The 13,065-nt window shown below is 44.7% G+C and overlaps 1 protein-coding gene across 2 annotated transcripts in view; it reads right to left on the bottom strand.

Annotated features, from left to right (window-relative positions):
- LOC119436427 (large proline-rich protein BAG6-like) overlaps nt 1–13,065 on the bottom strand; it is a 214,342-nt gene that overhangs the window by 192,771 nt on the left and 8,506 nt on the right. For both annotated transcript variants that reach the window (XM_037703272.2, XM_037703275.2), the window contains exon 5: nt 8,876–9,093. In XM_037703272.2, coding sequence (XP_037559200.1) covers nt 8,876–9,093 — 218 coding nt within the window. The remainder of the gene's footprint in view (nt 1–8,875; nt 9,094–13,065) is intronic.

The raw sequence follows: 13,065 nt of genomic DNA, 5'->3' as shown, positions 1-13,065 counted from the left end.
TGGTTATAGTGCAGTACCGCTTATAGTGCAGATATTTGCGACTCCGGCGACTTACGTTATAAGCGGTCTACACTGTATTTACCTCAATTTCTCGATTACTAAAGCTCTGTTCACGATTATATTGATGCCTTAGACATTCTAGAGCACTGCTCTATCACTTTAGCTTGACTTTTTATTTGACTTTAGTGTCTCTTTAAGCAAGCACTGGACTTAGCTAAATAAAATATGTTGCATTTGAGAAAGCTTCTAGCAACAGTAGAAAGCAGAATTTTATTTAGAACCTTATAATCTTTTTACAAGAATTGCCAAAAATCCGCAATTTCAAAAAAATTAAAGCACAAGGTTTACAAATTCATAACTCTGCACCTTAAAAATATATTGCAGTTCTGTAAACTGCATCTGTTAGAGCATCTAAAGCAGACAAGGCCAACAGGGCATCAGCTGTTACCTTAGCTACATCGGTTCCTCCTATACATGGGCAGCCATTGCACATTCATTCAGCAGGATGTCGCACGAGCCATGAAGTGTCCCGTACGAGCCACTGAGTAACTTAACCTCTTCTCTTCACCTTTAGAAAAACATGGCACCCAGTGACCATCAACTGTAATGATGTCTTGATCACCCTCCTTAGAAAGCCCAATGATAACCATACTATAGAGGTTCCTTAAGGTGCCTGAAATCAGCGTTTTGATTAGCCAGTTGGTGGACAGCGAGATCACATTCACGATAGGGCACCACAGTCTGGTTCTGGTATCAGTCTACTGTATGGCTCTGACATATACTGGGATGTTGCTACAGGGTAGATCACTCGGTTATCACCACAGGTTATGCCAGTAAAAACACATTTGGATGGACGGTCCAGGAAACTCTGAATGCCCCTGGGATAGAACTCTGCCAAGAATCACTCCAAAGTTTAGATGCCAGCGGGAACAAAATGCGAGAGCAGTCGTGAAGACCTTAGCTTGGACCACAGCACCATTCAGTCCACAGCTGTCCCTGAACGGCTTCGTGGAGACCCATGCATGACTGCAGAGGCCTAACAGCCAAACATTTAACATCCCCACGAACATGCTCTACATCCAGGAGACGTCCCTGTTCTCCTTGAATACATTGCTCATGTACCACATACCCACTCCTTGCACTATGGATGGTGCCAGTGTTTGAGACACCTGGAAACCAACACACGCACCATGGCTCTGACAAAAGACAACACCCCGTACGTCACGAGGTGCAGAGCCCCATCCAGCCGTACACAGTCCACAAGGTGTGCTGCCACGGCACATTTTACTTCCCCGAGTAAAATTTACTTCCCTGAAGCTTGTAGCATTAAACAATTTTGTCAGCCATGTCCCAGCACTATGTTTACATCCGTTTAAAACAATGTGTGATTCTGTAGTATCACACTTCTCTCTTTAGTGAACACAACACTGTATATGCTAGCCATATACAGTAACTCTAGTACATACATCTCGTAACCCACTGTTCTCGTTTCAGTACTGTCATTGCCATGATGCTCCAGATAATTCAAAAGCAGTTGTTTGTTTATCCTTTACTAGGGGTGTGCGAATAGTAACTTTCGATATCGAATCGAATACACGTTGAATAGTGCCAGAAGAAAATCAAGTACTTTTCAAGTAGTTAATAATAATGAACCGCCATTTACAAAATCAATATAAAATGATCTTCCTTTTATTTTCTCAACATAGAACTTTCTGTTATTATATTGCCCATTATGAAACATAGTTTATTAAAGGCACAAATGGAGCATTAGGAGCAAATAAGGTTGCCACACTCACAGGTGAATGCGAATGACCGCGGTTTAGCCTGAAAAATATGTCTCCTGGAGCAATGTACGGCGAGTTCCACTACAGAACTACTCGTGCTTTATCTACTATTGCTGCTGTGACTAAAAATATCGCACTTTTGCTCCAATTTTATGACAGATCCCACACATTTGGTGACTTCAAATATTTAATAACTATTCAATAAATATCTGCATTTATGAACAGCAACTATTAGATTCAAAGGCAACATTCAATTCATTATAAGAAAGTTTCAAATATGTATTCACACACCCCTAGCATATACAAGTGAGTCAGTTATTCAGATGTCTAACTGAATGGTATTACATACATGTGTTAGTTTAAACAAGCCCGATTTCTTTTATCAAATGGACTCTGCAAAACCTTCATATTTGATGTCCTGTCATAATTAAAAGAATATTCTATATTCAATTCGATATTCGAGGGTCATTTTTCTCGAATATTTGTATTCGATTCAGATGTTTTACTACTCTACCTATCAGATGGCACCACAGCATTAGAAATCTTTTCAGGTTAGGTAACCAGTGTAACACCATAAAAACAGAGCAATACAGCAGTCCATGCAACATAAGTTAATGTTCGCAATTTTTAAGGGTGTACAATTGTGTTTAACTGGGCAACACTGGATGTTTGTTGTTACTTCGTTTCACGATGTTGTATGAGGTGGACATATGTTTTCACACATTTATGAACTGAAATTGTGGCTTTTGTAATGCTATACAGATTACCTGCCTTTTGACGGTTCATAATTGAAGCTGTGAGCTCTTAAGTTGACATTTTCAAGTTCCAGCATTGCCGATGGCTTTATATGTACCAAATTATACATTAATAAGGGAGAAGGTATAAATGGCTCTTCTGTCTAAACCAGCGATTCAAAAATGCTCAAATTCCAGAGTGGTGGCATTTGGCATCGTATTTTCTTTGGTACCATGTATGGTTGCATTATACAGTCGAATCTCGATAATTCGAACTCGAAGGGGTCCGAAATTTTGTTCGAATTAAAAGAAGTTCGAATTATAGGAAGGACGTATTTTTGAAGTATTCGAGCACCATAGCACAATGCACGAACGGTGCGAGTCGTGAAATATCGCGGCGCACAAGCGCATAGCGAGCGCAACCGCCCATGCCGGCCAACGCTCGGTTTCTAATAACGGCAGAAAACGAAACTTCTGGGAGCGGATGGTGCCGGCATGGCGACGGGCAGGTGCGCACGGAAGCCGTCGAAGGTGAGGGAGGAGGGCGGCAGGCAGGCGGATTTGGCCTCGGCAACTCCGCCGCATCAGTGGCTTCCCTCGCCCTCTCTCTCAACTCCATCACCTTCGACTGTCTCCATGCGCGCCCGCCGCCGTGCCGGCCCGGCGCAGATTAGCCCGCTCCCTGAAATTTTGTTTTCTGCCGTTATCGGGAAGCGAGCGTTTGCCGATGTGGGCAGTTTCGTTGGCCGGACTGGGCCTCCGCCGCTGCATTAAGGGATCTCTCCAATGCTTTTGCTCTATGGCGGTGTCGGAGCAATGCCGGTCGGAGGCACCGCCGCATTATTTGGCGCGCGGCTGAGAGCATTGTTGGTCCTCGGTATGTTCGAATTAACCGTAGCAAATGCTTTCGCGTTCGAATTACCGAGCGTTTTCGCCCATTGAAATACACATAACTTTGACGGGACCACAGCGTCAGTTCGAATAAACCGGCAGTTCTAATTAAGCATTTTCAAATTAAGCGTGTTCGAATTAAGCGTGTTCGAATTAACGAGATTCGACTGTATTCCTGTATTGTACAAAAATTCTTCCATACCTACAGCAATGTGCAACTAAAGTAACTAAGCAAAAGGAACCGAGGTACCGTAACAATGATGAATTGTGCCCCAATTTCATGCCCAGTCTGCTATTCATCTGGCATCACCAAAAACAATGCGTTATTGACTAATTCTGAAGAAAAGAAGCAAGTGCTGCTTACTAGCATACGTTAGATAAAATGCAAAGCGAAGTGCCACCCGTTTATGAAATTTTAGCACAAATGAGCCAGCAATTTATTAACCAAAAGACAAGTTTGCGCTTGTGTCTGTCGTTTCCTAGTCCTCATTTCAAGTGGTGCGCAAATAACATTTATCAGAAGAGTCATTTACCAGTGGCTTCTTTATTCGCACAACACTGTTCTCATAGCAGTCTGGCTGGCGAACATTGAGAACTTAAATTAGATTTCAACAGAAATTATTACAATACATGATGAATGCTCAGGCTCAATCTGTATGACGTAATAATTCAGCGGAAATCCGCTAGGTGGAGATAATTAAAGGGAAACTGAGACATCCACCCAAATGTAGCAATTGCTACATTTGGGTGGATGTCTCAGTTTCCCTTTAATCAGGCTCAATCTGCATAGCCACGTGAAGCAAACAGCCTAACCAAAGTAGTACCATAGTAGAAGGGATGCGAAACTTTTATGGTGTGGCAAGATATCACTAACATCAAAAGCCATCACTTTGAAGTTTTTCCTTCGTTCTCTAAAATATTTACTTTGTTAAAACAAGATTTCATATGCATGCAGTTTTTATAAGAATTTCACTGGAAATTATTATTTTCATCCATTACTCTGTTATTATGACGTCTGACAGTACATAAATTCTCTTCACAACCAATTTTCATGGTGTTGCCATATATTTCAGTTAAGCAAAAACTATTTCTTCTACATCGATTGCCACAAATTGCCAAACAAGGCCCTGCTCACATTCATAAAAACAATGTTTCACTAAACTTTTCAAGCAAATCAAACAATGCAAATAATGAGAAGTGCACAAAAAACTCGCCATCCCAGCCCTGCGAAAATGGATGTCCAATGAAGCTGTTGAAAACCATCACTACAACTGCTGAGGGGGGTATGCAACGCTTTATGGCTTTAGAGTAATGGACCTTTTTCCAGTAAGGGACCCCTCTAGCGGCCACCACTTCAACTAAATTTGACGGGCAAAACACACGCTCCCGCCGCTTCTCGCCTCTACACATAGCATGGCAACATTTGACCAAGCAGTCTCTCGCGACGGCCATCCCTGCCTTTTTTTTTTTCCCCTTTTGTCACTTGTGTTGTTGAAGTAGCTTCTCACCGTCCTGCTCTAGCGCACGCGTATTTGCCCACGTGTAATAATAACACATTTTACATTTACCGACGCGACGGCAACATGCTAATGCGACGTGCAGGCCACTTGTAACCAAGATTTGAGAGATGCGCCGGCCTTTATTCTTCAGCAGCTTGGTCAGTACTTTGAATCAAGTGGGGAAGGCATGTGTGAGCGTCAAACACGCCATGGCAGGACTTTCTTCAGGATAAACTCAACCGTCGTTTGGAGAGGCTCGACTTGGAGGAGGCGGTCAACATACGCATGCACCTACATGCTTGCCCTCAAGAGCGGGCATGCAAGCAGCTCACCGTGATGAACAAACAACGTGCAAAACTTCTGCACACGTACTGCGAGTGTACTGCAGGGCAAGTGTTGTTTTATCTCGAGATATGTATCGTATTGGCATGGTAGTGGGGACTAAGTAGACTCAACATAGTACGGGGGTTAAGCATAAGTGGACGCAACACGTTGTTTTGTCAGGCACGTAAAGCTTCATTTGCCTGCAAAAAGTAAGACTCGCGAGTTTTGTATAATGCGACACCGCGAGTGTGTCGCTTTGGCCTCACACGATGCATTCTGATCGGCTGTGTGGCGAGATTCTTTTTTTCGTTTGGCCCCACGTAACCGTACAGTTATTTCCACCTGCATGCGGTAACACGTTCTTAAGCCAATGGTAATATCCGTGCGGTATACATACCCGTACATTAAAACATCGCCGTGACTTCCGAGTCAGTCGTAGGGCGAGAAGTGCAATAATCACAGCGCTAGTGTCATGCTGTTACCAGAACGCAGGCTTAATTTTTGCCTCACTCAGCAAAAATCGCATGATAACTCACTGATAACATGATGATTTTTTTTTTAATTTGACCGTGCGCTCCCCTCCAGTCACCATTCCACGCCGGTTTGTGCAATCGACAGTACAGCAAGTGCCCGGCATGAGATTCCTCGCAAACGCTCCACCTATTGCTCGAGCGTTAGTTCACGGAGTCGTTTTCATGGACAAAAGTGCTTGCAGTCTTTCCCACTAACTGCTAAGTGTTTCATTTAACCAATATCCTCGCCCACAACACGAGAAAAATTATTGTTCAGCCCCTCAAGCTCAGGAAATTGCCGCGGATCATGCAAGGGTTCACGCACTCACTTCACACACCTGCCCTGCGATAATGGCGGCGCGGCGTAGAATGCAGCTGGGGCGAGGGTATGCGCATGCGCATAGCTGAATTGGAAAAAGGTCCATTATAGTAGTGCTATTTTAGAGAAATGATAGGAATGTGAGTAATGGTAATTTTGACAGCATGCTGCCGCCCATAGCGGTGCTGCAACAACATTGAAATCAGTTGCTGGGCTGGTTATTTTAAATACGAAGGGCTATGAATGTCACACTCTACGTCGCAAGCTGCCGCAGCGATGGCAGCTTTATTGTAATCTTTACCAGGAAGCGTATGCAGGGAGCGCTACGTGCTTCGCATTGCTATCACGAGGATAGGATACGAATAAACTATTTGTCCAACAGCTATGGCTGTTGGTGGCCGGGGCTAGACTGCCAGGGGTCCACGAGCGCCTTATCAATTAAGTGGTTCAAATGCTTGTTTTGAGCTCGTTCTTTATTGAAACGTATGCTGTTCTGTATGTTGTATATGCGTGATTCCAAAGAATGTTTGCACTGTTTGCTTCACTTTGCCGAGTGCTTGTAGCCTCTGCCTTACGGGCAGAGGCTACTTTTGTGCATAAACTTTTGTGTTCGACACAGCCTTGGAGAAACAAATTCGTAAATTCCTGCTTTCCCCAATCTCAGGAAACTGTCAGTGACATACAGAGTTCTGGTAAGTTTCCCCAGATACGCATTATTTTATATTTCCAATTTTCAATACATTTAACTATTTCGCGATCCCCTTCGAGTTCGATTTATCCAGGATCGACGGCACTGTATTTTCAAAGAGATGATAAAATGGTAAAAACTAGCACAGATATTTTTGAGAGACTGGCTCTCTTTAGAAGAGTTTATTATTTGCAGAGAAAAGAAAGACTATAGCTTTCCTTGGAACTCTGTGCTGAAGTCGCAGCAACAATAGCATCAGGACAATGTCATTATTGGTTATTTGGGCTGTTTTCACACAGCAAAGTTCACAAAATTTGCAAGTGGAATTTTGCAAACACATGCAAAAATGCATGCAAACAAATGCAAAAATGCATGCAAACAAATGCAAAAACACACATGCAAATTTTGCATGTGTGTGTCGCACAGAATTTTGCATATGCACTTGGCGTTCTGTGTGCCTTTATTTTCTGTGACGGACAGGCCCAAATGACAAGGCATTGTCGCCCCCCAGAAACTGTTTCTTCACGCCAAGTTGCAGAACCGGGTAAAGCAACATGAACACTCAAAAATTATCGACGTTTGACATCCCTGAGGATGAAGAAATATGCCATATTTGGCAGCAGAATCTTTACTGTGGTGACAAGACTTCTGAACTGACCGACACTGCGTGTAAAATAGTTTCGAGAAAAATTATGTACTTTATGACTACGTTCATCTAATATGAAAGGACATGCAGATACCAGCATGGAAAACCTTCGCTTTCACTGGATGCAGTGCCGACTCACTCGGTGAATGGCTTTCATCCCAGCATAACCAGGCAGCGGGGTTGCCCAACAATCAAAACTCACCTTTTTCATGCTAAACTGGCTCAGCTGGCTCTGATCACCAGCAAATCATCTAGCAACTGCATTGACACTGAACACTTCTATAAAGAAAGCCATATTGACATTTGATACAGTACATAAAACTCAAAATAAGAGAACAAATGCAGTCTTTCTTGTCCCGTTTTTCTCGCAATTTTCCCGTAATTAAATATTTACAAGTCAATGAAAAAAAGCTTGGCAATGTAAGCAGTTTTCAATTCCATTACAACGGCCAGGAAATTTTCACACACAAAAATAAGCTACGCCAGACACCAGTCAGATTCATTGTCAAGGCTTGTGAGGATTGTATCACCCACTGCAGCTTTCACACGGGTGTTCCTATTCTCCCACTCCTACTACACTTCCTTCTCCACCCGTTGTGGGACGAGGCAACCGCCAGGCTGTCACCGAGCTGTTGCTCTGCCTCAGAAGATCCTGTGGTCTGTTAAATAAACTATGGCTGATGGATATTAAGCCCTCCCTCCTCCGGTCTCACACAGTACAAGGTGTAAGCACCTTGCACTGCGAGACCGAAGAGCATGTGTCCTCCAAACCCCCATTGAAAATTCCAATTTTGAGCTTGTCCAATGTCTTCAACCTACAGCAAGTGCATACACTGCGTTGCTTCTTTCCGAACACTAAGCCAAAGAGTGATGCCTAATGCTCGTGTGTGGCCTTTACTATGCCACCCAGCACTCATCGGAGGCTAACACAAATAGAGATGACCCTACACTCATAAACCGGCCCTGTGGCCACTACAAGAGTATACAGCATAGCCATGAAAAGCATTCCTCCCTTCGCAACATAATTTTTTCTCACAAATGTACAGCAACACTTATTCTGTGTATTGGCCCTTGTTGTGGGGGACTTGTGCTTGCTGTTCCGCCTGGGATCAGGCATTGTATCGTGTCTGGTATCGCCAGAGATTGGGCGCAAATAAACATCTGCTTTGCCAACTTGGACACAACTATGATTCCTGCAGTAAAGGCCGAGTACACACGCACGCACAGGGGCACACCAGTATGCACACAGTGGCAGCTGATGCAGCCTTGCAGCTCACCAAGCTAATGCAGTAATAGGTATTCCTTTCAGCACTGTAATGAGACCACAGGCAGAATTTCTCCAATCCTACACATGAAATAAAAAGCAAGGTGCCTAAAGGCCACACATTTATGGGAAAAAAAAAAAAAACGAAAACGAAACGAAAAAAACAGCAGCCCACAGCCAAGGTACAGCAACAGTAACAGAATGCTGGGCCCACCTGTACTTGGGCAGGATCAATCATGTCCTGGGGAATGGTGAAAGCACCAAGCAGAAAACCCCCTTCACGAGGGTGAGGCAGCCCACCAGATGCACTTCCTCTGGGCCCTCCACCTCCCGAGGCAGAACCAGTGCTGGCAGCCCCCGATGACGACGAACCCCCCGAAGACGGCTGTGGTGGTGGCCGTTGCACCAGGTGAATAACCTTTCCGTTAACATCTGCACAGAGAATGAATACCGACTGCTACTCAGGAGCCACACAGGTGTACAAGTGAGCTAACACTGCTTCCACTGCAATGATGAATGGCAGCAGCAGCAGCAGTACCCATGTGATGCCTCGACCTTGAGTGGAATAAAAGCATTAAAGCACTAAGACGGCACACAAATCAGTGGCAGGATACCCTACCCCTCAAGTGGCTTAAAGAATACTGCACTTTGTCATGCTTTCTACTCTGTTCCGCACAACAGCTTTTTCACCTACATTATCTTCAGCATGTTTTAACATAGCGATGGATTTAAATTTAGTCATAAAATCTGGTACTCAGGTTACTGTAAAACTAAAGCAGAACAGAGGTTGTCAGTAGGAACTCATAACTGCCAAGTGCAAAGTAATATTCTGTAATAATTTTGTAATATTTCACTTTCCATTCTATGTGCCCTTCGTTATTTTCTCAAGCCACGCCACAATTATCAGCAGGGTAGGCCCCTTGTTACTATGTACTATCGACCAAAAAAGTTTACGGACCAAGGGATCTGACAAAAAGCTGAATATCTCCACAGCCTCAAAACACAGCCTGGTATTCCCATTTCCAGCCTCTACTGGTGCATGCAAACATGTGATATACAGTTTTACTGGCTACTTTTAAAGGCTGCTCGGAGAGAGAGAGAATAAACTTTTATTTGGAAAACAAGTTGGAAATTCTTCCTCAATGAGTGGGGCTCTCAGTTCAGGGCTCCATTGCCATGCGCGACTTTGCGAGCCCACTGGATCAGCCGTTGCTCTTCCTGCCAGCTTGAGCTGAGCAGCGCAGATTGCCAAGAGGAAAGGGTAGGGTTGGGTATAGGAGGAACGCCCAAAGGATTAGGGCATTCCCATGTAGAGTGGTACACCATGGATTTGGCATCACAGTAGGGACAGTACGAAGGGTGTAGGGTGGGATGAAAGTGATGTAGCATGTGGAGACAAGAAAATGAATTGGTCTGCAGTTGGCGCCAGGCAGCGGGATAGTTATGGTGGCCCTGTCAGTGCTACTGGAGCATTGCGGTATAGTGTAGGGGCTCTGCCGCTGCGTCCGTCTGGTTTGGACAGCTCTTCCGATGGTGCCCAGCCAGTCAGACCTCGGGCGACCGCATTATCGCGTTCATTACCATGGAGAGAGGCGTGTCCAGGAGTCCAGACGATACTCACCCTGCGTTACGCAGAAGGGGGGACAGAGGAGAGGATTCAATGTGTATCTGCAGTCATAAGTCCTTGCGCAAAGGCCCGGCAGGCAGCCTGCGAGTCCGTCACTATGGTGATGGGGGAGTCGTGTGGGAAGGATCGAGGCGTGGACAATGGCCAGGGCAATAGCTCCCTCCTCTGCCGAGCCACTGTCTGTTGCAAGAACTGTGGCACACCTGATGCGCGTCTGTGTTGTCAATTACGGCTAAACACATGGCCCGCCTTCCGGGGTAGCGGGCCGCGTCAGTGTAAAGAACCAGTGTTTCTGTGGTGCTATCTCCAAAAATGCATGCCAGGGCTGCTCGGATATTCAGCGTTTTTTGAGATCCCGTGGTCCGTAAACTTCTTTGGTCGATAGTACACGAGAAGTGAAAATGAAATGAATCATTACAAAACATGACCTTGTAACTATTTAGAAATGCTGACTCACAAGCAGATACACATGTGAGATGAGGTGCATCTCACAGGCATACAAACATGTATGCGCTACAATTTCTATAGATGATTTGTAGCACTGAGGCATGGGGGCAGCCATATCTGGCCATGTGCGTGCACCACGAGTGGCTTTCTGCTTAGAAAGGCCGGTCACATAGCAGCGATCTTGCTGCAAACAATTCAGTTTCAGAAGCTACAGTAAAACAACGACAACTAGGTATATGTGTGAACCAGACTATGTACAGAGCACGCCAGTGCTCCTTTCCAATACAGTTGATTTCTGTTAATTCAACCTAGATGGGACTGACAGAATAATTTCATTATCCAGTAGGTTGAACGAAAGAATGGCCAGCCCCTAATGCTGCTTCATTAGGTAACAATTACAAGATTATAACATACACCCGAATTTAATGTGTGCTCAGTTATGGGTTTATCATAGAAAACAATGTGCAAATATAACATGCACATAGTTGTATAACAAGAAAGAAGAACTGTAGCATGCCTCCAATTCTACCAATCAGAAATTGGAATTTACCATCACAGAATGAGAATTAATGAACTCAATGGCTGTTGTCATCAATCTCAAACTGCTTTATATCACTTTCTATGGGCCATAACATTTTGCCTCCTTACAGTCCATGGAACTTGATATTCCACATTTTCAAATCACTTTGCTACAGTTGCAAATGAGACTGTCCACCCACGCCTAAACAAATTTTACAGCGAAGCCGTATATGGCTAGGTTCTGACGAAAAGTGCATGCGTCGACAGGGTGTGTAGATAAAAGTCGTGTCGACACAACTGAATCCACAGTAGCCTATGTATGTAGGTTCCTTAACGTAAGTGTCAAAACCAGCGATGGATGACCATTATGTCAGTCTACCTACCAATCCACAAATTAAAGTGGATGAAGGAGGATCAAGGTGGATTAAGTTTAAGGTGTATTAAGGAGGATTAGAGTTATTTAAGGTGGATTAGGGTGCATTAAGGTGGATTAAGGTCGACTAAGGTAGATGAAGGAGGATTAGGGTGTCTGTCTTGATGCTTTAATTGCACATATATAGTCATACATATATATAATTTCATCCCCATTTCAGAAGAACACATAACAGCTCCGCTGGCCATCCTTCACAGAGTGGAACAGCACTAAGTTTTTTTTCATTAGATTCTGGGGTATTACATGTAAAACCACGCTATGATTATGAGGTACGCCACAGTGGGGGACTCTGGATTAATTCTGACCACATTGAGTTCTTTAATGTGCAACCAATGCCCAGTACATGGGTGTTTTTGCATTTCGCCAGCATCAAAATGCGGCCACCATGGCCATTTGATCCCCCGCCATCAGGCTTAGCAGTGCAACGCCAAAGCTACTACGCCACCACAGCGGGTACCCACGCTTAGGCAAACCACTTTGCCAGTTCATCCTGCAATGCATGCAAGTCCCGGAGTGCAGAAAACTAGGGGTGTGTGAATACGAATCGAATAGTCCTTGCTATTTTATTTGTGTTCAATTCAAGAATTCATTATTCGAAATTGTCTAATATCCGTATCTTTCGACTGTAAGGGTATAACAGAACTTAACGAGTCTCGAAGACGGTACGAAAGTGAGAACTGTTCTGAATGGGTCTAATGCAGGAGAGCTGCAGATGCAGCGCAGAGGCACCAGTTCCGGGGGGGGGCAGACAACTTCTGTTCAATAATTTCCAGCCATTCAAGAAGAAAGGCTCACTTTCAGGACGCCTATATACGAATTTGTTGCCTCAATTATATTGTCACGTACGAGTTTGTACCGCTGTGGACAAAATGACGTTGGTTGGGGAAGAAGAGGCTGAAGTGTCTCGGAGCTCGGTAGATGGTGTCACCCTGGCCACAGAGCTACAACCCTCTGTATATATTGTAAATACATATATTTTCTCCCCATAACATTTTGGTGGAGGTGCGGGGTAATCTCGCCACAAGCCGGCCCTGGATCTTCGCAGCGGGCGTCACATCGGTTCCGCTGTTATGGCTACTGACACTGCCTCCGACGCTGACGCTGCCTCCGCCGCTCAGACACCGGCGGAAGTGGTACTAACCCAGCTACGTCACCCGGGAATCTTCACTGGCACTGGCAAGGTCGACGTCAAAGACTGGCTGACGTCGTATGAGCGCGTCGGTAAGCACAACAAGTGGAATGCCACACATTTGCTGGCCAACCTGATCTTTTATTTGGGAGGAACCGCGAAGGTATGGTTCGAGACGCATGAAACCGAAATTACAAGCTGGGACTCCTGCAAGGAAAAGCTACGCGATCTTTTCGGAAGGCCTGTGGG

This window comes from Dermacentor silvarum, chromosome 1, assembly GCF_013339745.2.
Source record: "Dermacentor silvarum isolate Dsil-2018 chromosome 1, BIME_Dsil_1.4, whole genome shotgun sequence".
NCBI classification, from domain to species: domain Eukaryota; kingdom Metazoa; phylum Arthropoda; class Arachnida; order Ixodida; family Ixodidae; genus Dermacentor; species Dermacentor silvarum.
Note: the sequence above shows the minus strand (reverse complement) of the source record. Positions and strands in the feature narration are given on the sequence as shown.